The sequence below is a fragment of the Mobula hypostoma genome, chromosome 4 (assembly GCF_963921235.1).
Source record: "Mobula hypostoma chromosome 4, sMobHyp1.1, whole genome shotgun sequence".
NCBI classification, from domain to species: domain Eukaryota; kingdom Metazoa; phylum Chordata; class Chondrichthyes; order Myliobatiformes; family Myliobatidae; genus Mobula; species Mobula hypostoma.
Window position 1 is genome coordinate 42,762,242 of NC_086100.1, and position 25,328 is coordinate 42,787,569.

A 25,328-nucleotide genomic window follows, 5' to 3' on the forward strand; every position below is an offset into this window, starting at 1 on the left:
TACCAAAGGGGCACATACAACAGTACAAAACATCTCTTGTGCTACATTATTATATGATACTGTGGACGTATGTTTCCTTCTGAATACACGTTGTATTTTTGTAACTTTAAAAAAATGCTTTGTTCCTTCTAGATTGGTCGAAGAATTCATGTTACTGGCAAACATGGCTGTAGCGCACAGCATCTACAATTTATTTCCAGAGCAAGCTTTGCTACGTCGCCATCCGTCACCTCAAACAAAAATGCTCGATGATCTTATGAAGTTGTGTGATCAGCTGGGACTTGAAATCGACTTCAGCTCTGCAGGCGCATTGCATGTGAGTTTTGAGAAAATAGTTGCAAAATTAAACAATGCTTTAAAGTTGTCTTCTTCCCATGATTTAAAACTACAGAAATGTCAATTATATTGAAAACATTTTACATTACAGGATCATCTAATTCTATTTCTAACCAGCTAAATACAATGGTAAAAATATAATTATATCCCTGTGTTTTCAAGTGTCTTTATGAATGAGATAAGGTTCCAAGGCCTGATCTAAAATATTTCTGATTATCTGATCAAATGACACCGTTATATGTGGTGTATTGGTAGCTATATAGTTTTTAATGTAACCTGACAATGCAATCTTCGGTCCTCATATCAAAACTCAAACATTGTTAAAATATGACTATAATAGCACCTGAAGAAATGGCATTTTCTTTAAAAATCAAAGGCAGTTTTAATCTCGTTACATAAAAGCAGTATTAATATTTTTTTTATTTTAACTGGAGTTGTACACACTGAAGTGAACATTAGCTGTTTAATAATGCTTAAAGATGGTGATGATTGTACTGAAAGTTAAATGTTCAGATGGAGAATTGATTATGATTGAACATGTAAAGGTGAGTCAGAATGGGAGTATACCAATGAGCATGAACATGTATGTAGATAAAAATGAAAAAAAATTTCAGTTTCCTTGACCTGTTCAAGCTGTTAGATTGGATCACCACCTGTATTCAAACTGCCCACCACCCACCCCACTCCACCCCATCTTTTCTCACAGATGCAATTACTGTATGGAGGGAAAGAAATCACAAAGAAGGAAAAGGAAGACTGATATAATACCATTTGTGTCTCCTTCAGAATATCAAGAAGTATTTAGCATAGGTGAAGTACATATCAGTCAATGATGGATCTAGTGAGGAAAACCACAGCTGCCTATCTGTTGCAAGGAGCCCCCATAGATATTAATTTAAGAGGGTGCCAATAACCTGCTTTAATGATATCAGATTTGGGATAAATATTGATCCAGATACCAAAGATAGCATACCTGCTGCTCTTTAAAATAGTGCCATATTTTTTTCACCTTGTAGAATAAACAAGGCATCTGTTTATTGTCTCATTGAAAAAAATGACAGCTGCAGTAGTGTAGCTCAGCAGTCCCCAGCCACTGGGCCGCAAAGCATGTGCTACCGGGCCGTGAGGAAACAATGTGAGTCAGCTGCACCTTTCCTCATTCCCTGTCACACCCACTGTTGAGATTGAACATAGGGTTGCCAACTGTCCTGTATTTGCTGGGACATGCCGTATATTGGGCTAAATTGGTTTGTCCCGTATTTCCCTCGCTAAGGTAGAGCGTTCCTATGAAACCTTTTGTGCCAAAATGGTGTAAAGCAAAGAAGCAATTACCATTAATTTAAATGGGAAAATTTTTTGAGCGTTCCCAGACCCAAAAAAATAACCTAACAAGTCATACCAAATAACACATAAAACCGAAAATAAATAACACTAACATATAGTAAAAGCAGGAATGATATGCTAAGTACACAGCCTATATAAAGTAGAAATAATGTATGCACAGTATAGTCAGGAAGATGAAGGCAAAACCAATTTGTGGGAGAAAAATTCGGCACCTATCCACATGCGCACATCACATGCGCACACAGGTGCCCGCACAAGGCTTCATGGTCATGGTAATCTTTCCTGGGGTAAAGTGTCCCGGGATTTGACTGCTACTTTTGTCCCTTATTTGGGAGTGAGAAAGTTGGCAACCCTAACTGTAAAAGACATGTTGAGGTGGGTTTAATCCTACTTGAATACTCCACCACCACCCGTGCCCCCCCCCCACCCCCCCGGTCGGCCGGTCTGCAATAATATTGTCAATATTAAACTGCTCCGCGGTGCAAGAAAGGTTGGGGATCCCTGGTGTAGCTCACCCTTAATGCACTGATATTGGGCTGGAAGAACTTCTTGAGCCCAAACACCCCTGATTCAGAGGTGTGGGTACTACCTGCTGAGAGGCACAACTGACACAGAAGAAAAGTTTGTGTTCTGATGGAAGGCATGAAGTTTTAGAAGGCATGAATTGATGTTAGAGGGACATAAAGAAATAAAAACTGGGTACAGAGAAGGTGTAAGTAAAATAATTTTTTCCTTGTTGCTTGCAAAACAGACGAGCTTAAATAAAACACTAGGAACAGATCAATATTCTGTCGCCAGGAAAGAAGTTCTGACCCATATGTGTGCTCGACCAATGCAGGTAGGAGACATCAATATTTTACAGAAATCTCTTTATACAAAAATACTGTTCAGTTTGCCAACCAGGGTATAGATGAGCCTAAATTTCAAGAAGATTTGGTTAAACTCCAGCAAATGATTATCCATTTAACAGTAAATACATGCTTAATCATAACCAAACTTTGCCTATATATATTTACCAAAATATGAAACATTCTGCTCAAATATAGATTGATTTTGTAAACAGATTGTTTGATAAAAAAGCATTCCGCTGTGTCATTTGTTGAAGGATGATTATAAATGCCTGGTTTTGAGAATTATACTGTCCACAAATGTGGCAGGGAGATGGGAACAAGTGCAGAGAGACAGAGGGGTGTAAAATGAGGGTAGAAGCAAAAAGTGGTAAGGTGAAAAGTAAAAGTGGTAAGGTGAAAAGTAAAAGTGGCAAGCAGGCAAATCCAGGGCAAAAATCAAAAAGGGCCACTTTTCAACATAAATTGTATAAGGGCTAAGAGTGTTGTAAAAACAAGCCTGGAGGCTTTGTGTGTCAATGCAAGGGGCATTCATAACAAGGTGGATGAATTGAATGTGCAGATAGTTATTAATGAATATGATACAGTTGGGATCACAGAGACATGGTTCCAGGGTGACCAAGGATGGGAGTTCAACATTCAGGGATATTCAATATTCAGGAGGGATAGACATGAAAGAAAAGGAGGTGGGGTAGCATTGCTGGTTATAAGAGGAGATTAATGCAATAGAAAGGAAGGACATTAGCCTGGAGGATGTGGAATCGATATGGGTAGAGCTGCATAACACTAAGGGGCAGAAAACGCTGGTGGGAGTTGTGTACAGGCCACCTAACAGTAGTAGTGAGATTGGGGATGGCATTAAACAGGAAATTAGAAATGCGTGCAATAAAGGAACAGCAATTATAATGGGTGACTTCAATCTACATATAGATTGGGTGAACCAAGTTGGTAAGGGTGCTGAAGCAGAGGATTTCTTGGAATGTATGCGGGGTGGTTTTCTGAACCAACATGTCGAGGAACCAATTAGAGAGCAGGCCATTCTAGACTGGGTATTGAGCAATGAGGAAGGGTTAGTTAGCAATCTTGTCGTGCGAGGCCCCTTGGGTAAGAGTGACCATAATATGGTGGAATTCTTCATTAAGATGGAGAGTGATATAGTTAATTCAGTAACAAAGGTTCTGAACTTAAAGAAGGGTAACTTTGAAGGTATGAGACATGAATTAGCTTAGACTGGAAAATGATACTTAAAGGGTTGACGGTGGATATGCAATGGTAAGCATTTAAAGATCGCATGGATGAACTACAACAATAGTTCATCCCAGTTTGGCAAAAGAATAAACCAGGGAAGGTAGTGTACCCGTGGCTGACAAGGGAAATTAGGGATAGTATCTATTCCAAAGAAGAAACATACAAATTAGCCAGAAAAAGCAGCACACCTGAGGACTGGGAGAAATTCAGAGTCCAGCAGAGGAGGACAAAGGGCTTAATTAGGAAAGGGAAAAAAAGATTATGAGAGAAAGCTGGCAGGGAACATAAAAACTGACTGTAAAAGCTTTATACTTTATACTTTATTGTCACCAAACAATTGGTACTAGAATGTACAATCATCACAGCAATATTTGATTCTGCGCATCATACTTTCTGGATTACAAATATTAAATATTAAAAATATTTAAAATAGTTAAAATTAGTAAATATTAAAAATTTACATTATAAATCATAAATAGAAAATAGAAAAATGGAAAGTAAGGTAGTGCAAAAAAACCAAGAGGCAGGTCTGGATATTTGGAGGGTATGGCCCAGATCCGGGTCAGGATCCGTTCAGCAGTCTTATCACAGTTGGAAAGAAGCTGTTTCCAAATCTGGCCATACCAGTCTATAAGCTCCTGAACCTTCTCCCAGAGGGAAGAGGGACAAAATGTGTGTTGGCTGGGTGGGTTATGTCCTTGATTGTCCTGGCAGCACTGCTTTTATAGGTATATGAAAAGAAAAAGATTGGTTAAGACAAATGTAGATCCCGTACAGTCAGAAACCGGTGAGTTGATCATGGGGAACAAGGACATGGCAGATCAATTGAATAACTACTGTGGTTCTGTCTTCACTAAGGAGGACGTAAATAATCTTCCGGAAATAGTAGGGAACCGAGGGTCTAGTGAGACGGAGGAACTGGGGGAACCACATGATAGTAGGGAACTAGTGTTAGGTAAATTGAAGGGATTAAAGGCAGATAAATCCCCAAGGCCAGATAGATGGTCTGCATCCCAGAGTGCTTAAGAAAGTAGCCCAAGAAATAGTGGATGCATTAGTGATAATTTTTCAAAACTCTTTAGATTCTGGATTAGTTCCTGAGGGTTGGAGGGTGGCTAATGTAACCCCACTTTTTTAAAAAAGGAGCGAGAGGGAAACCAGGGAATTATAGACCAGTTAGCCTGACATTGGTGGTGGGGAAAATGCTAGAGTCAGTTATCAAAAATGTGACAACAGCACATTTGGAAAGCGTGAAATCATCGGACAAAGTCAGCATGGATTTGTGCAAGGAAAATCATGCCTGATGAATCTCATAGAATTTTTTGAGGATGTAACTAGTAGAGTGGATAGGGGAGAACCAGTGGATGTGGTATATTTGGATTTTCAAAAGGCTTTTGACAAGGTCCCACATAGGAGGTTAGTGTGCAAACTTAAAGCACACGGTATTGGGGGTATGGTATTGATGTGGATAGAGAATTGGTTGGCAGACAGGAAGCAAAGAGTGTGAATAAACGGGACCTTTTCAGAATGGCAGACAGTGACTAGTGGGGTACCGCAAAGCTCAGTGCTGGGACCTTGTTTACAATATGTATTAATGACTTAGACGAGGGAATTAAATGCCGCATCTCCAAGTTTGCGGATGACACGAAGCTGGGCAGCAGTGTTAGCTGTGAGGAGGATGCTAAGAGGATGCAGGGTGACTCGGATAGGTTAGGTGAGTGGGCAAATTCATGGCAGATGCAATTTAATGTGGATAAATGTGATGTTATCCATTTTGGTGGCAAGAACAGGAAAACAGATTATTATCTGAATGGTGGCCAATTAGGAAAAAGGGAGGTGCAACGAGACCTGGGTGTCATTGTACACCAGTCATTGAAAGTGGGCATGCAGGTACAGCAGGCGGTGAAAAAGGCGAATGGTATGCTGGCATTCATAGCAAGAGGACTCGAGTACAGGAGCAGGGAGGTTCTACTGCAGTTGTACAAGGCCTTGGTGAGACCACACCTGGAGTATTATGTGCAGTTTTGGTCCCCTAATCTGAGGAAAGACATTCTTGCCATAGAGGGAGTACAAAGAAGGTTCACCAGATTGATTCCTGGGATGGCAGGACTTTCATATGATGAAAGACTGGATCAACTATGCTTATACTCTCTGGAATTTAGAAGATTGAGGGGGGATCTGATTGAAACGTATAAAATTCTAAAGGGATTGGACAGGCTAGATGCAGGAAGATTGTTCCCAATGTTGGGGAAGTCCAGAACGAGGGGTCACAGTTTAAGGATAAAGGGGAAGCCTTTTACGACCGAGATTAGGAAAAACTTCTTCGCACAGAGTGGTGAATCTGTGGAATTCTCTGCCACAGGAAACAGTTGAGGCCAGTTCATTGGCTATATTTAAGAGGGAGTTAGGTATGGCCCTTGTGGCTAAAGGGATCGGGGGTATGGAGAGAAGGCAGGTACAGGGTTCTGAGTTGGATGATCAGCCATGATCATATTGAATGGCGGTGCAGGCTCGAAGGGCCGAATGGCCTGCTCCTGCACCTATTTTCTATGTTTCTATGTTTAATTTTGTATGGATTTTGGCTATTAATGCAAATTCTGCATCCCTTCATATGAATGTTTTGTTTCAAAAATTAAGATTTTTTTTCAAATAAGTACATAAATTTACCACACCATATTTGACAATTGAAGGTATAATGTCTACCAAAGTTCATTGTCATTCATCTACCAAGTTCACTATCATTACTTTGTGACACAAGCAGGATTTTAGCATAAGAGGATTTAGAATGGAAATTCTGATTATTGATGATTCAGTGCTCACTAATGTGATTCTATCTGAAGTATTGACCACTAAATTCAAGGGAGATTGCCAGAACTTATGTAAATTGCACAGTTTGATGTCCATTGATCCTGTTTACAGTTACTGTTCTGTAGATTTGCACAGTAAAAGAATCTCAGGGTTGAATTCGGTGACATGTATGTACTCTGATAATAAATTTTACTTTGAACATTGAATTGAAGTTATTTTCAAACCAATGCCTTCATAAAACATAACAACATTTTTGCAGTCAGATAAATAAAGACAGTGTGAATTTTCAGTCATGCACAAAAGCATAACAACTGCTTAACAAGCTATCTATTCATTAAAAATGTGACAGTGACGGGAGTTTGAGAAATGAATAATTTTGTCACAGACATTGATGGATGAAGGGGAATTTTATTAGCAACAATAAACACAGTTGCCTCTCTGCATATTTTGTCTTGATATTTCCCTTTTGTGCTTCAGAATTTCAGTAGAGTTAAGGAAATGTTCATACGGTGGAACATTTTATTCAGAGCATACTGGCTCAATCCAGAATCACTTCCCTCATTAACTCAAAGCCAATACTAAACTGATCTGGATGTAGAATGCCAATCAAAGCAACCCACAGCATCACTGATGCCTGCAGCTTATCCTGAATACCTGCAGGGCATCCTGTGGTGCAGATTAATTTTAATAATAAAATATTTTCACTGAAAACTATGTTAGGTGTGTTTTATTTTAAGATGTCATAGAAGGAATATTGCTTTTCTTAATGTCGGAATAGATACAAAATTATGTAATTGTATGATAATTAAGATACCATATGATTTTGATTACATATCACTTCAAATGTGCCAAATTAGATTGGTTTATCAACAGTAAAATGAGTGGTATTTAGCACCTAGAATTCTTGCAACTGAATCAGTTGATTAGGGGAAGCATGTGAATGAGTGAACTCCATTTCCCTCAGAGACATCATGAATCCTCCAACCTTCCTCACTCCTTTCAGTGTTTTCATCCTCCATAAAGGCAGTTAGACTAATGTGGTGGACACCAGAATGATAAATTAATAAAGTTAAAATCTCTTTTGCAGTAACTCTATAGTAGAAAAAAAGGATGCAAAAAGTTTTTTTTAACAGATAAGGCGTAAAAGAGAGGCGAGAGTGGATATCTGACCACTAGAAAATGATGCTGGAGAGGTAGTAGTGGTTGAAAAAACTTAGTAAGTATTTTGTGTTAGTCTTCGCCGTGGAAGACGCTAGCAGCTATCAGTATGCCAGAAATTCAAGTGTGTCAGGAGAGAGAAGTGATTGTAGTTGCTATTACTAAGGAGAAGGTGCTTGGGAGGTGGAAAGGTCTGAAGGTCTGGACCAGATAGACTGTACCCCTGGGTTTAGAAAGAGTTAGTTGAAGAGATTGTGGAGGTATTAGTAATAATCCTTCAAGAATCACAAGATTCTGGAATGATTCTGGGGGACTGGAAAATTGCAAATGTCACTCTTTAAGAGGCGAAGGAGGAAGAAAAGAAAATTATAGGCCAGTTAACCTGATGTTAATGGTTGAGAAGATGCTGGACACCATTATTAAGGAATAGGTTTCAGGGTACTTGGAGGCACATGATAAAATAGGCCAAAGTCAGCATGGTTTTCTTAAGAGGAAATCTTGCCTGACAAATCTGTTGGAATTCTTTGAGGAAATAACAGGCAGGATAGACAAAGGAGAGTCAGTGGATGTTACGCACTTAGATTTTCAGAAGGCCTTTGACAAGGTGTCGCACTTGAGGCTGTTTAACAAGATAAGAACCCATGGTATTACAGGAAAGATACTGGCATGGATGGAAGATTGGGTGACTAGCAGGATGTAATGAGTGGGAATGAAGGTGGCCTTTTCTGGCTGGCTGGCTGGTTCTGTATGGGTTGGTATTGGGACCACTTCTTTTCACATTATGTGTCAACAATCTGGATGACAGAATTGATGGCTTTCTGCCCAAGTCTACAGATGATACGAAGATAGGTAGAGGGGCGGGTATTGATGAGGAAACAAGGAGACTGGGAGAATGGGCAAATAATTGACAGATGGAATATAATGTCGGGAAGTGAATGGCCATGCACTTTGATAGAAGCAATAAAGGCATAGACTATTTTCTCAACAGGGAGAAAGTTCAAAAATCTGAGGTGCAAAGGAACTTGGTATTGTTTGTACAGGATTCGCTGAAGTTTACCTTTCAGATTGAGTTGGTGGTAAGGAAGGCAAATGCAATGTTAGCATTCATTTTAATAGGACTAGAATATAAAAGCAAGGTTCTAGTGCTAAGACTTTATAAGGCATTTGTCAGACTGCACGGAGTGTTGGGAGCAGTTTTGGGCTCCTTATCTAAGAAAAGATTTGCTGATATTCAAGAGGGTCACAGAAAAGGTTCACGAGAATGATTCTGGGAATGAAAGGATTAAGGTGTGAGGGGTGTTTGGTGGCTCTGAGCCTGTACTCACTAGAGTTTAGAAGAATGAGGGGGGGATCTCACTGAAGCCTATCAAATATTGAAAGGCCTAGATAGAGTGGATGTGGAGATGATATTTCCTATAGTGAGGGACATTAGGATTAGAGAGCACAGCCTAAGATTAAGGGACGTCCATTTCGAACAGGGATGAGGAGGAATTTCTTTAGCCAGGAGGTAGTGGATCTGTGGAGGCCAAATCATTGGATATATTTAAAGTGGAGGTTGACAGGTTCTTGATTAGTCAGGACATTGAAGATTACAGAGAGAAGGCATGAGAATGGGGTTGAGAGAGATAATAAATGAGCCATGATGAAATGGCACAGCAGACTCAGAGGGCCGAAGAGCCTAATTCTGCTCCTACGTTTTATTGTCTTATGATCTTATTATTTTTTAATTTTTCAGCATGTGTGATTTTGATTATATACTATACTTCAATAATTAGTAATAGTGTTGTTCCACCATAACTGAATTTAAAAAATATTTTTCATGATCTACGTGATTATAAGAATATTTATATTACTTGCTTAAATCTGTGCTCTTATCTATTGAAATTTTGAAAGTAAAATTCTCATTACTTGAGCATATTGACTTGGAACAATCTAGCTTGCTGCCTTTTTCATCCATTCATTCAATGCAGCTTCAAAGGCAAAACTGGAACTAATTTTGTGCCTGTTGAAACTGGAAAAGTATTCATTCGGGTTTAATCTCTTCACAAAAGACTTCTAAAAAATTTTTGCATGATATAACTTGCTATAAATCAGATTGTTGTTTCAGATCTTTAAACTGATTTAATTACTAAAAATGCAAAGTATTCAGTTTGCATCTCTTTGTGCCTTTCTACTTTGATTTGATAAAATTTAATTTAAAGCACACAGTAAAATTAGAAATCAGATTATAAATTCTATCAAGTTGGCTTAACCTCTTTCCAGATGGCACAATATTTCTGCACTGGAGCCCTTCACGATGAAGCATTATTCCACCATTATGCACTCAATGTGCCTTTCTATACGCACTTCACTTCTCCTATTCGCCGTTACGCCGATATCATTGTTCATCGACTACTTGCTGCATCGATTGGTGAGTTGTACAGTCTTTGCTTCAGTTGAGTTTGTGTCTTGTGTGTGTGCTTGAGAGTATGTGTATCAAATGTATTGTCATGAATTAACTCAAAAGAACAGATCTCTAAAGTTTATATTCAACAAACACAATTTCTTGCTTAATATCTTTCCCAAGTCACTGATACCCATCATCCTCTCTATAGCTTCTGTGTTCTGAACACCGAGGTTTGTGGCACAGAAACAAGGCTAGTTGGCCTGTTTATTCATGCTATCTAGATTACTCCAATCTCTCAGGTATTCCTCCATAACTTTATAAATATGCTTCTTCGGGTACATTTTAATGGACTGATTCTGTTTCTACCTCCTCTGCCTTTTCAGCTAACGAATTCCAAACTCTCATTATTCTTGATGATTTTCTTTTTCCCAAGACTCCTCTGATCCTTTAACCAGTTAACTTAAGACCACTAGTTACTGAATTCCCTGAAAAGAAAAACAGGCTCTTTCTGTTGTCTCCAATCACTAACAGTAGCAATAGAAATGCATCCTTAAGATCCTACAGCTCAAACACAAAGATCGTCAACCTTCACAAGGGCAGCGTCATCAGCATTGGAGCAGTCATCATATAACAAGTATGCTGTAACCTATAAACTCCGGATTTTGAGCTGCCCTAACATGCCCTCTTTTCAAACAACACCCATAGTAAGAGGTTTTTTGGTGATCATTTAAGGAATTTCTAAGTAAAAAAAGAGCAAGATCTCAATTATCCTCAGACACCAAATCTGCTGTCAGGCATCGACCTGCTTCAAGAAGGACTGTAACCTCAATAAAGAGAAAATAAAAGGAGGAAAGCAAAATTAGCCCCTGTAAACTAGGAAGCTGGTCACCAAGAAATGTTTACACCTTCTGCAGACTCCTGAAAGATCTCAAAACCCATAAATAATTGTAGGCATCATCTTCATAAGACCATAAGACATGGGAGCAGAATTAGGTAATTCAGCACATCGTGTCTCCTTTTCAAATTGAGAAATGACTGATAGCAAAGAAGTCTTAGCCTCTATATTTTGTACTCCTCATTTAAATCTTCCCTCTCTTTCTTGTGTTTCAAAAATGCAACTGCGGTCAAATCACAGTGCCCTTGTAACCAACAGTTCTCAAGTCCTGCATTTTTTTAAATCTTCACTTCACTCCTTTAAGTGACATTACATATTCCCTGCAGTGTGTTGACTAGAACTGTATGCTGTACTCAGTCTGTGGCACAACTGGTATCCTGGCATGATCTTCCTCAGTTTTTTTTTCGTGTGCGGCTTAGCCAATTAATATATCTTCTTTGGTGTCTATTTAGTTGTTTCACTAACCAGACTTTTAACTAAAACTGAGATGAGAAGGCATATCACACCCATCCTAACTACTCTGTGTTAGCTTCTTTTATCTTTGAGAATTGATTTTAAAGTTTTCTGACTTGTTGTTAAAGCTCTCAATGGTCTGGGACCTGAGTACATTACAGAATTGTTTTCCTTTTATAATTCTGCACAAGCTCTCAGGTTTTCTTCCACCAGTCTCTTAAGTTTAAACAATCTGCCTCAAAAAATAATGACAGGTCAGCTGTTTTGACCTGCACTGATAAACCATGGAATGCAATACCTAGGACTATGAGGGATGCAGACTCAGCTGGCACTTTTAAAATACCAGCTCAAAACCTACTTACCTAAACTTGATTTTAACTAACATCTTTTTGTCTTCTATTTTCCCGTTTATTTTCATTTGAGTTTTTTATTTTATTTTCACGTTTGCACTTTATTCCATTGTAAAGCACTTTGAACTGTATCACTTGTATGAAAAGTGCTCTAAGAATATGTTGTTATGATTATTACCTACAGGGATCTGAGGATGTGCAGTCCAAGATTCCTCTCATTTTCTACATTTCTTAAATTCCAGTAATTTACCATTTATTCCCATGCCCTGTTTTCCCTCTCCAAATGCACTACCTCACACATCTGCAGCTACACTTCTATTTGCTACTTTTGTGCCCACCCTACTGATCTTACGGTTATCCACCTGCAGCCAAGCTTCTGTTCATCTCACTGACTGTACTGCCAGTCAGTATCACTAGTGATCGGCATTATGACCCTAAATTAGGTGTAATATCATTGAAAGGTCATCGGCCTGAAACATTACTCTAGTTCCTCACAGGTGCTGGCAAGGTTGACAGTTCCAAACAGTTTCTATTTTTGTTTCAGAGTGCCAGTATCCACAGTACTTTGTTTTTGTCTCTTCCACATTTAAATTGTAATCTCAAATAAAAGACGTTGAATTTAAAAATATTCAACATTTGAGTGTTGAATGTTTTTATATTCAACACAATTGCTATTGCAAGAGGATCCTCATTTCCTTTTACACCAAGCTATTCTCAAAATTTTTTTTGGATCAACGTCAGGTTCCTTGATATTTTAGATCTGAAATACACTGGCATTGATACACATATGCAATTATTTTTAATGTCATTTCCAAATAATTTCATTTGTTTGATTTTCTTCAGTCTTTGTAAGAAAAGAGTTGGATATTGTTTCTGTTTTTGAGTGGATCATGAATCGGGTGCTCAATTTCAGTCGAGCCTCTCCATATACAACTCTTGTTTCACTTGGAACTGATATGCTGTGCAACAGCTTACACTTTCCTTGGCCACCTAGATCACAAACAATTATGCCTGAAAGTAGAGATCAGAAAATATATTTCTACAAATAATATGTTGCTTGATGGGCATATCTATTGCATATTTGCTTAGATCTTCCCTTAATATACTGGCTAAGTAAAGTCTGTCTTAATGCAATAAACACTACCATAAATTACAAAGCTAACATTGAACATTTTTCCACTGGCAAATTCGTGATTTCGTCTCACTTTATTATTCACTAAATATATTGTTCTCATTGATTTCATTTCTTAACTAACTGCAAGTGTCAAGGAAATGTTAAATCAAAGTATAAATGTAACCATGTGCATATTTTATCAATTGAGATGTGCATAATTATTTGAAAGACTGTACCAAATAAATTATTACTCTTTATAAATGTCACTTTCTGGTATGTTATCCAGTGGAATAATTAGCTATTTTTATAAACAGCAGAAACTCCGATAATGAAGCTACTGTTGGGCATTTAGACATTATAATTGTTGATTTACAACTGACTTTAATATTAGCTGGTATCTGAATTATGTTTTTCTTTAGGTTCTGCTGAACAGGTTAGCCTTAATAAAAATGAAATTCAGAGACAAGCTGAACATTGCAATCAGAAAAAAAGTGCTTCGAAAAAAGTGCAAGAGCTTAGCACTGACATATTTTTCTCTGTTTTTGTGAAGGTAAGGATACCGGAATTATTTATTTGATGCCTTAGGCTGTTTTCTTAATGACAGTTGCAATTGGAAGAGAGGAGTAGGGAACCAACTCAGTATGAAGTCAGCCTATAAGGAGAACACGTTCATGGAGCCAGGCCCAGGCAGCAATTGTTCTTTCAGCCTGGTCCATGTTAGTACTTGCTGACAAAAATGAGTACAGATTTGTCCTCTTGCCTTGTAATGTAGGCCCTGCCTAACAGCACCTGCTAATCGTTGTGATTTCAGCTGCTGCATACTGCAAGACGATTGTAGCCAGGGATATTAGTAATAAGACTCTGATGTTAAGGGGTGACAGAACAGGATAAATTTATGGGAAGTAAAGTTAGAGAAAAGTTAGCAGAAACCACAAGCAGTTTCACTAGAAAAAAAAGGCAGAAACTGCATTGAGTGGTCAAACTTTAATGCCATCTTTAGAGTGTAAGTGTCGGGAAAATATGCGAGAGTGTCAAGTTGGACTGAGTCAGTTGAAGATGGAAATTAATACCAGGGAGTAATGAAAGTCTGATTCAGTTACACACAGTTGGTAGATCCAACTTCTGTCTGTCTATTGTTTTTAGTAGATCATAAATTTAATTTCTGGAGGTATTCACTCATAAGTCCCTATCACCAGTGCTTGCAAGCATATGCTAATTATTTTAGGTAATAACTCTGCATCAGATCTCTCATCTCTGCTGTTCTTCAGGTTATGGCATCTTGGACTTTCCCAACTTTTCTTACTCCAGTATTGGTGCTATACCTTTAGCTCTCTAGGCCTTGAGTGCGAGACTTCTCTGAACTTAACTATCCTTCATATGTTAATATTATTGATAAATATTTCTTTGACCATCTTATCATTAGGATATTTAAAGTAGCCATACCAATTTGCTACACCAATCCTGTTGTTCATCAGTTGTTGTCTGTCAGTTTAGTTCTAATATTAATAATTTTATTTGTTGTATTTATCCAGATATTGGATGATCCAGTTTATACAAAAACAGGATTTTGATTAATCCACAAACAAGAGAAAATCTGCAGATGCTGGAAATCCAAGCAACACACACAAAATGCTGGAGGAACTCAGCAGGCCAGGCAGCATCTATGGAAAAAGGCACAATTGACATTTCAGGCTGAGAACCTTCAGCTGGACAATGTCCTGCCAAAGGGTCTTGACCCGAAAGGTCGACTGTACTTTTTTTACATAGATGCTACTTGGCCTGCTGAGTTCCTCCTGCATTGTGTGTGTGTTTTGTTGATTAATCCACTGTGCTCCAAATTTTAAATGTGCTTTTGCTAGTACTTGTGAAATTCTAGCTAACAGTGTTCCACATGTCCAGGATTGGACTTTCTACAGTAATAGACAGATCTTTCAAATACTTTGAACAGATTCTGTATTTCTCAGTCAATAGAACATGTTAGACAGGTTAAGGGCATTTAAGGGGTTATGGAGGAGGCTAATGCACTGGGAATTGAGTGTAAGAGCATTCTATAGGGGCAGTTGAAGTCTTATTCTCTTAAATCTCTCCCATCTATCCTGCTACTACCCATACTAATTCTGATACTTTTATATTCCCTCTACATAAGAATGATTTTCCAAGGTATTTTTCATTCTTAAGCATTCAAAAACCACTTGCCAATAATCACAAATCACCATATTTTTTCCAAATGACCAGAATCACTTAAAGCCTGGAGATGCTTCCAAATCCCCACATCTGTCACAGAGTTGTCCAGCACAGAAATAGACTGCTTGGCCCGCCACATCTATAGTTTTTCAGTGCAAAAGTCTTAGGCACATACGTATATAGCTAGAGTTTTGCACAGTGCTGTATTTGTCAACATGGAACAGAAAGCGAGTTTGCAAATCTAGCAGGAGCAAAGGATGTTGGGAGTGACAAGAGTGGAGTTTGCGGGACGGGTGTGGGTCAGGTGACAGTCATAGTTCTGGGGTGGGGGGGGGGTTAGTTAGTGTGGGTGCAAGCACACCCAGCCCTGAGACACCAAGTAAAGTCATTTGATTCCAAACAATTAGTTTATTGATCATTACAGAATGTCTCTTTGGTGCTTCCCGCTCCCTTCCCTCTCCCATTCCCCTTTACCCAACTATGATTTCCTTCTTCCCGCCCCCTTCCCACAGAGACCCATATCAGAAACAGGTTTATCATCGATCACATATGTCATGGCATTTGCTTTTTTTGTGTCAACAGTACAGTGCAATGCATAAAATTACTACAGTACCGTGCAAAAGTCTCAGGCACCCTAACTATTTGTATGTGCCTAAGACTTTTGCACAGTACTGTATGCCAACCTTTTTGTCCATTTATAGCTGTGGTTCCCAAGGTGGGCAATACTGCCCAGCCCTGGGTGTGATAAAGATAAAAAGGGCTGTGGAAGGTGCTCAGTAGTAAGTGCGGGGGGAGGTATTCGAGGCTTTTTAATATCAGAAATGAATTATTTATTGTGAGCATTTGATCCTCAGTGCCTCATAGTTGATTACAGTGATCATGTAATCACGTCATTTCTCTTAGACTTTGCCTGAGGCGCATTATAGCTGTTGAAAAGCAATGTGACACTTCTATCTTTGGTGTATCATGAGAAATCTGGACTGAAGAAATTCAGGCTTTCCCGCACATTATTGCTGTTCATTATTATAGTACAGTGTTAGCTAGTATGATTCCAACACTCTTATCAGGCAGTGACTCAGTCCCTGTGAATTAAGTTATGGCTTTGAATGAAGTAAAGTTCAGAATCTGCCCTTTCAAATAGTCCTGGCAGCATTTTTCTAGTCCATAGACCAACTAAGATATTGCTGCCGCACTTTATGCATCTTTAGGCAGAGAGACAGATTTTGCCTAAGCTATGATGAGGTTGGATTTAAACAATAGGTGATTAACCGTGGTCATTAATCCATCATGAAAATGGCTGAAGACCAAACAAAACAGAAGTGTAGACAGCATAGTGTGGAATATCTGTAATATGGAATTAAACCAGTAACCAATGTGTCTGTTGTGTGAAAAAAGATTTTTCAAATAAGGCAATTAAATATCCAGTCCGCTTGTACATTTGAAAAGAAGAACTATGCTTATTTTCAGTCACCGTGAAAACTTTCAAGAACAGAAAACACTTCAAAACATGTCTGCCAGCACTTCACAACAGAATAATAAGATAAAGCATAATAAGATAAAGAATACAATAATAAAAAACACAATAAATATAGTTACATAAAATAGCTTCTATACATAGAATGATTGTATATCCATCAAGTGACGCTAGGCACAGGAGTGTCTGTACGTCTGTACATAAGGTGACTGACAGGAAATGATAAAGTAGTGGTGGTTGAAGTTATGGAGAGTTGGGTTAATGGGTTGAGATGTAGATCAGCCTTGTTGCTTGGAGAAAGTAACTGATTTTGAGTCTGGTGATCCTGCTGCAGCCTATTCTCGATATTTAAGGAGCTTTGTATTGAGAATGATGAACAGTTTGGACGTTTGCTGTTACACACTGTATTCTATGCTGTATTGACTGTTCTATTATACATACTTTTGGTTACAAATTACAATAAATTGCACATTGCACATTCAGACGGAGACGAAACGTAAAGATTTTTACTGCTCGTGTATGTGAAGGATATAAGAGGTAGAGTCAATTCAATTCAATTCAGATGGCTCTCGGGAATCTACCTGAGACATTTTTATGTGCTTTTTTGAAACTGTGATAAAATTATTTGAAGACTGGAGTGCTTCATTCAATAATCAAATCAAGAATATTAAGCATGATATTGCTTACTTGTCAGAATTATCTGCAAAGTTTAATGAAATCAGTCTTCAATTGCACGGATATGATGTGAATCCTCTCCACATCCACTCTATCTAGGCCTTTCAATATTCGATAGATTTCAATAAGATCTCCCTTCATTCTTCTCAACTTCAGCGAGTACACACCCAGAGGCATCAAACACGGCTCATACACTAACTTTTCCATTCCCAGAATCATTGTTGTTCCCCTCCTCTGGGCCCTCTCTAATGCCATCACATGTTTTCTAAGATAAAGGGTCTAAAACTGCTCCTAGTACTCCAAGTGTGGTCCAGCCAATGCCTTATAAAGCCTCAGCAATACACCTTTGCTCTTATATTCTAGTCCCCTCGAAATGCACATCAGCATTGCATTTTCCTTCTTTACCACCAACTCAACTTGTAAGTTAACCTTCAGGGAACACGGACTCAAAAGTTCCTTTGCACCTATATGATTTTTGAATTTGCTCTCCATTTAGAAAAATACTCTACACTTTAATTCCTTCTACCAAAGTGCATGACCATGCACTTCTCTACACTATATTCCATTAGCCACTTCCTTGCCCATTCTCCAAATCTGTCTAAGGACTTTTGCCAAACTCCCTAGTCTCTCAACACAACCTGCCCTTCCACCAATCTTTGTATCTTCTGCAAACTTGACCATAAAGCCATCATTTGTATCATCCAAATCGTTGACACATATATGACACATAAGATGAAAAGAAGCAATCTTCACGCTCTTTCTCCTTAGTAATAGCAACTACACTGACTTTAGCCCCCGATACACTCTATTTCTCCCATTCTGCTAGTGTCTTCCATAGTGAAGACTGACGCAAAATATTTATTAAGTTCAACTGTCATTTCTTTGATCCCTATTGCTACCTCTCCAGCATCATTTTCTGGCAGTGGGTGCTCTATCCATGCGCGCCTCTCTTTTACTCTTTATATATCCGTAAAAACCTTTATTATCCTCTTTGTTATTATTCAGTGACTTACCTTCATATTTCATCTTTTCCCTCCTTATAGTTTTTTTGTTGCCCTCTGTTGGTTTTAAAAGCTTGCCAATCCTCTAACTTCCCACTAATTTGTGCTTATTATATGCCCTCCTGTTTGCTCTTTTGCTGTCTTGGACTTCATTTGTTAGGAATGATTGCCTTATCCTTCCTTTAGAATACTTCTTTTTCATTGGGACTTATCCATCCTGCACCTTCCGAATTGTCCCCAGAAATTCCAGCCATTGCTGTTCTGCCTTCATTCCTGATAGTGCCCCCATCCAATTAACTTTGGCCAGCTCCTCTCTCATACTCTTGTAATTCCCTTTATTTCACTGCAATATGAATACGTCTGACTTTATCTCATACCTCTCAAACTGCAGGGTGAATTCAATCATATTATGATCATATCTCCTAAGGGCACCTTTACCTTAAGCTCCCGAATCAAATCTGGTTCATTCACAACACCAAATCCAGAAGTCCCCTTCCTCTAGTGGGCTCAACCACAAGCTGCTCTAAAAAAAATCACCTCATAGGCATTCTACAAATTCCCTTTCTTGGAACCCAGTATCAACCTGATTTTTACAATCTACCTGTATATTGAAATCTCTCATGACTGTTGTAAGATTGCTCTTATTACCTGCTTTTTCTGTCTCCTGGTGTAATCTATATCCTACACCCTAGTTACTGTTCAGAGGCCATCATGTAACTCCAATCAGAGTCTTTTTACCCTTGCAGTTTCTTAACCTTACTGGCCGGGATTCTACATCTTCCGATCCTATGTCACCTCTTTCTAATGATTTGGTTTTATTTTTTACCATCAGAGCCACCCCACCCCCTCTGCCCACCTGCCTGTCCTTTCAATACAAGGTGTATCCTTGAATATTAAGCTCCTAACTATGATCTCCTTTCATCCATAACTCAGTGATGACCACAGAATCATACTTTCCAATCTCTAACTTCACTGCAAGATCATCTTATTTATTCTGCATACTGCATGCATTCAAAATAGTACCTTCAGTCCTGTATTCGTCACCCTTTTCAGTTTTGCCCCCATGTTACACTTTAACTCATCTCACTTACTGTGACTTGGCCCTACCGTCTGCCTATCCTTCCACACGGTCTCACTATACAATACTTCCGACCGGAGAAACTGCACCCTAGGGTTCTGAAAGAGGCAGCATTAGAGATTGTGGTAGCATTAGAAATGATCTTTCAAAAAATCATTGAACTCTGGCATAGTGCCAGAGGACTGGAAAACTGCAAATGTCACTCCACTCTTTAAGAAAAGAATAAGGCAGCAGAAAGGAAATTATAGACCGGTTAGCCTGACCTCAGTAGTTGGGAAGATGTTAGAGTCAAATGTTAAGGATGAGGTGATGGAGTACTTGGTGACACAGGACAAGATGGTACAAAGCAGCATGGTTTCCTTCAGGAAAAATTATGCCTGACAAACCTGTTGGAATTCTTTGAGGAGATTACAAGTAGGATAGATTAAGAGGATGCAGTGGATGTTGTATATTTGGACTTTCAGAAGGCCTTTGACAAGGTGCCATACATGAGGCTACTTACCAAGTTAAGAGCCTATGGTATTACAGGAAAGTTACTAACATGGTTCGAACATTGGCTGATTGGTAGGAGGCAGGAAGTGAGAATAAAAGGATCCTCTTGTGGTTGGCTGCCAGTGACTAGTGGTGTTCCGCAGGGGCTGGTGTTGGGACCATTTCTTTTTATGCTGTAGATAAATGATTTGGATGATGGAATGGATGGCTTTGTTGCCAAGTTTGCGGATGAATCGAAGATTGGTGGAGGGGCAGGTAGTGTTGAGGAAACAGACAGGACGCAGAAGGATTTAGACAGATTAGGGGAATCGCCAAGGAAGTGGCAAATGAAGTACAATGTGCTGGTAGTAGAAATAAATGTGCGGACTATTTTCTAAATGGGCAGAAAATCCAAAACTCTGAGATGCAAAGGGCCTTGGGAGTCCTTGTGCAGAACGCCCTAAAGGTTAACTTGCAGGTTGAATTGGTGGTGAGGAAGGCAAATGCCATGTTAGCATTCATTTCAAGAGATCTAGAATAGAAGAGCAAGGATATGATGCTGAGGATTTATAAGGCACTGGTGAGGCCTCACTTTGAGTATTGTGAACAGTTTTGGGCCCCTCATCTTAGAAAATATGTGCTGGCATTGGAGAGGGTCCAGAGGAGGTTCACAAGGATGATTCGAGGAATGAAAAGGTTATCATACGAGGAATGTTTCATGGCTCTGGTTCTGTACTCCTGGTTCTGTACTCACTGGAATTCAGAAGGATGAGGGGGATCTCATTGAAACCTTTCGAATGTTGAAAGGCCTAGACAGAGTAGATGTGGAAAGGATGTTTCCCATTGTGGGGAGTCTAGGACAAGAGGCCACAGCCTCAGGATAGAGGGGTGCCCTTTCAAAACAGAGATGTGGAGAAATTTCTTTAGCCAAAGGGTGGTAAATTTGTGGAATTTGTTGCCACATGCAGCTGTGGGGCCAGATTGCTGGGTGTATTTAAAGCAGAGCTTGATAGGTTCTTGATTGGACATGGCATCAAAGGTTACAGGGAGAAGGCTGGGAACTGGGGTTGAGAAGTAGAAAATGTGATTGAATAGTGGAGCAGACTCGATGGGCCGAATGACCGAATTCTGCTCCTATGTCTCATGGACTTGTATACTAATTGCCCCATCCTCAATCCTATCACTCTAGTTCCTATCCCTCTGCCAAGTTAGTTTAAACCTTTCCCAACTGCTGTAGCAAACCTGCCTGCAAGGATTAGGTCGATATCTGTTCAAGTGCATGTTTCTAGTGCTTCCTAAACATTGTGATATATATCTAATTTCACCACTGCCACTGCCAGTGAGTTCCAGATACAGGTCCTCTCTAGGTTACAAATGCCCAATACATAGACAACCCTTGCATAAAGATGAGTCTTCCAAAGGAGGTAAAAATTGATTTTCTGGCGCTTTTGCCAAAGTGGGAATGGGATATTTCCCTGCGACTTTTCTCCCACCCACAACCACACCCCACTCGAAGCCACTACATTTTGGAGTTGGGTTGAACCAAGCAGAGCTGAGAGTGCTGAACAGACTCCACCCCTTGCTCACTGAATTAGTGAGGTAGGCTAGTGGCCAGCCACTCCTCCCTGACCTGCTCCCTTTCCTGTCACAGCTGTTTCTGTTAAAAAAAAACAGACCTCTCTGTGCTCTGATTTGCTCATTTCTTCCCTTACCAATAATTTGGGTTGTAATCAGTTCTCAGGACTGGAATTTTGAAGTAGCCTAGAGACTGCCTCTATCAACCACCATCTGTGTAAAAACAAAACCTTTCCCCTCAGATCCCTTTAATTCAACTTCTTCTCACCATAAACCTATCCCTTTTAGTTTCTGATGCCCATACCATGAGAGAGAGATTGTGACTGTTCTGATCATTTAGAATAACTATCAGGTCATTTCTCAGGAAAAACAAGCCCAGCCTATCCAATCATTCCCCATAATTGAAGTCTTTTCATCCAGGCAACGTCCTGATGAACCTCCTCTGCACTCTTTCCAGGGGAACCACATCCTTCCAATAATGTGGTGGCCAGAAATGCAGAGGATACTCCAAAAGTGGTCTAACCAGTGTTTTGTAAAATTGCCATTCTTTCCCTGACTGCCTTCTTGCTCCGGATAAAGAATGTCTTGGGATTCTCCCTAATCTTTCTTGCCAAGCATATTTGTTGGCTCCTTTTTGCCCCCTTAATTTCTTTCGACTCCTTCTGTATTCACCAAGAGACTTGCTCAATTCCATTTGCCTATACTTGCCACATGCTTCCATAGTTTCCTGATCAAACATCAATATCCCTTGTCATCCAAGGTTCCCAAATCTTGCCAAATATGCTACCCCTGAATTCTTACTAATATTCTTTTTGAAGACTCCAACGTATCAGAAGTCATTTGACTCATGAACATCTGCTCTCAGTCTACTTTTGCCAGGTCCTTTCTTATGCCATTCAAACAGTTTTACTCCAATTCAACACCTTATCTTGAGCATCAATCTTACTCCTTTCCCTAGCTACCTCGAAACTTACAGAATGTCGTCAGCGTTCCTGCACCAACACTTCCACACCATGCCCAATCTCATTTGTAAGATAAGGACAAGCATAGCCACTTGTCTGGCAAGACTAATTACATATTTTCCAAAAAATACTCTTTGGTGCACTGATCAAATCCTGCCCCATCTAAACTCCTTGCACTAAGACAATCACTGTTAAAATCAAGAATGTTAAGATCTTTCTTCACAGTATCCCAATTGTCCTTGCACCTTTCTGCAATTTGCGTACATTTCTGTTCTTCTAATTCCTGCTGCTATTGGGAAGTCCGTAATACAACCTTCACAAAACATTTACACTTCTCTTTTTCCATATGTCTTTAGTGGACAATCCCATGAGTATATCCACTAATCAACATTGTTATTTCTTTTCTTCATTTGCATGTCTCTGCCATATCTGACATATCTATACCCCAGAACATTAAGTTCCCTGTCCTGCCATTCCCTCAACCACATTTCTGCAATTTTAATAATATTGTAATTCTAAGTAGTGATTCATGCTCTAAGCTCATCTGATTGAATTAATTATGAAATTAGTTGTAACTATTAGTTAAGAGAATTACTTACTGCTCATTATGCCTCAAGTATTCAGGGCAGCAATGAAGGTCCTCCATCTCAGGCAGTGTTCAGGACTTCCTTTGTCATGTCCTCTCGGTTTTCACTGCTGTCAGTCGTGCAAGTCCCAGATGAAGACTCAGGAATATGGTCAAACTCAGATCTAGAAGGGTTCTTCATTGATGTTTCTCTAACAATTTTGTTTTACCAGTCAGGGTTGTTAGCCCTGAACTGAACCCCAACCTGGAGGACTCTTAGACTTTTAGTCTAGCCTTTTGACCTGTTTGGCCTGGGTGACCCTACAAAGAACCAAAGCATAAAGCCTTGACTCCAGCCAATGTAGCAGTCTGGGTTATTGAGGCACACAAGCCTCCAAACCACAACAAGGTTGTGGTCCTTTTGGAGATTAATAGAGTTAACAACAGCACAGATTTGAAGTTTTCATTAATAACTACAGCAGTATTCCCTGAGAGTTAAATTAATCGTGTTTTCCATTGATTGAAATGTATTTATTTTTCTGCAGTCAAAAATTATTTATTACCACTTTAGATCTTTCTGAATGATAGACTACTTATGAATAGTCAGTGAACTTCATTTTCAGCAAATATTCATGCTAAGAGCAAGTATTTTAGTGGGAAGCTATTTTACGCATGTTTACTCATCATAGAGATGCTTTTGTTACATTTGATGTTCATATCTTTAGTATTTTCCACACACCTAATCTATCAGTTCTGGAATATGGCATCAGCAGCCTAAAATCACATGGCCTTTATTTGTGTGAAGTGGATTTTGTTAGTCAGCGGACTATTGGGTCTTGGAGTTAAACCAATCAAGCCTAATCCTATATTCCATCTGATTTTCATGTCTATTTTCCAGTAATAGGAATAGCAGTCAGGAGGAGAAATACTGGCATTTTTTTCCATTTAGCTCAGGGCACAAAGGCTCCTACTGCTGCCAAGTCTGATATCATTTAATTCATCTATACACCATGGTTACAGCCTGTGTTGATCCACAACTTGTGTGGCTCAGTAACACTCAGACCGTACATCTACCCAATGAACCATCAGAGGAGCCCAGTATCAGTTTTACTTAGTGTCCAAGAATAAAGCTCCAAGAAGCTATGCTTGATGTTGAACTGAATTTCCTTTCTTCCAAAGTAAATACATGTATAAGCAAAATTAAAATACACTTGGGAAAGTAAATGGAACTGAACCAGACTTTAAAAATCTAGTTACCAAGACAGAGTTCTGTATGGTGAGACCTGCACTGCGCAACAAATTGGAAACAATTGTTGAACTTTATAATTTGAATTGTTTACAATTTATTCTGTAACTCAAATTGTAAATGGAACAGCAGAGCAGGTTATACCATTTGTTTAAAATAATGTCTGTCATTTCTTTGTTTTAACCCCCTAAATTATCATCACCTTCCAAAAAAAGTAATATATACTGTAAATGAAAATTTACAGATATTAACTTAAAACCAAGCAAATTTTAAGAAGATATTAAAGAATTTTCATGGAATCTATTGAAAGAAAAGTTATGACTGATTTAGCCACAAGAGTTCTGCTTTTTATATCTTGTGAAATTTACTTAATGGGGCTATCCAGTTGGCATAATATTCACAGTTATTCATGGGGCGTTTGAAAAGCATGTATATTAGAGCAGTGGAGACAATGAAACCCATTCAATCAATAGCATTTCCATTACTTTGCAAAAGTAGACAGATGCAATGGTGAAGAAAAGTTTGAAAAGGAATAGTGGCAGGTGGAATAAAATACAGTGGATTCAGTTCATTGGGACACATTGGCCTGTATATTTAGGCCCAATTAGTCGTCTGCCCCAATTAGCAGAAGTTTCATGGAAATAGTTAACAAGGTATTAAAAATAAACTACCAGTTAACTGAGTAACAAATTATGTATTTAAGTGAAATACAGAACAAATTAAAACATTATCAAAACTACCACAGCGCTATAAAACAGTGTATAAATTCCTAATAGCTATCAACGGAGGAATTCATTTCAGTGTAGGCTGCCATGTTCTTTTGTTTGACTGAATGAACAAAATCAGTGCAGACACCTAGAATAGAGAGTGGACTGCCTTCAAACAATGCTTTCAGTGATTGCATCCTCCAAATCTTCATTTTCATCGTAACATTCAAGATGATTGTCGATGTCTTCAAATTCTTCTTGTTGAAGTAGTGAAGTTGTTTCACTTTCACTCTCACTCCCAGCTGTTTCTGACATCTCCAAGCCTGAATGCTTGAAATTGCAGTGAGGAGCAGTTCTGAATTGTCTTGCTGCTTATTACTCCCCAACTATCAGGGACAAACATCCCCTCTTTTTGAACACAAGTACCTGCAAACAATGCTACTTAAAAGC

At 39.0% G+C, this 25,328-nt stretch overlaps 1 protein-coding gene across 1 annotated transcript in view; it reads left to right on the forward strand.

Moving 5' to 3' along the window:
• The window catches only part of dis3l2 (DIS3 like 3'-5' exoribonuclease 2), a 349,434-nt gene that overhangs the window by 302,948 nt on the left and 21,158 nt on the right, over positions 1-25,328 (forward strand). Inside the window, exons 15-18 of the mRNA XM_063045713.1 lie at positions 133-316; positions 2,432-2,518; positions 10,005-10,152; positions 13,360-13,490. Coding sequence (XP_062901783.1) covers positions 133-316; positions 2,432-2,518; positions 10,005-10,152; positions 13,360-13,490 — 550 coding nt within the window. The remainder of the gene's footprint in view (positions 1-132; positions 317-2,431; positions 2,519-10,004; positions 10,153-13,359; positions 13,491-25,328) is intronic.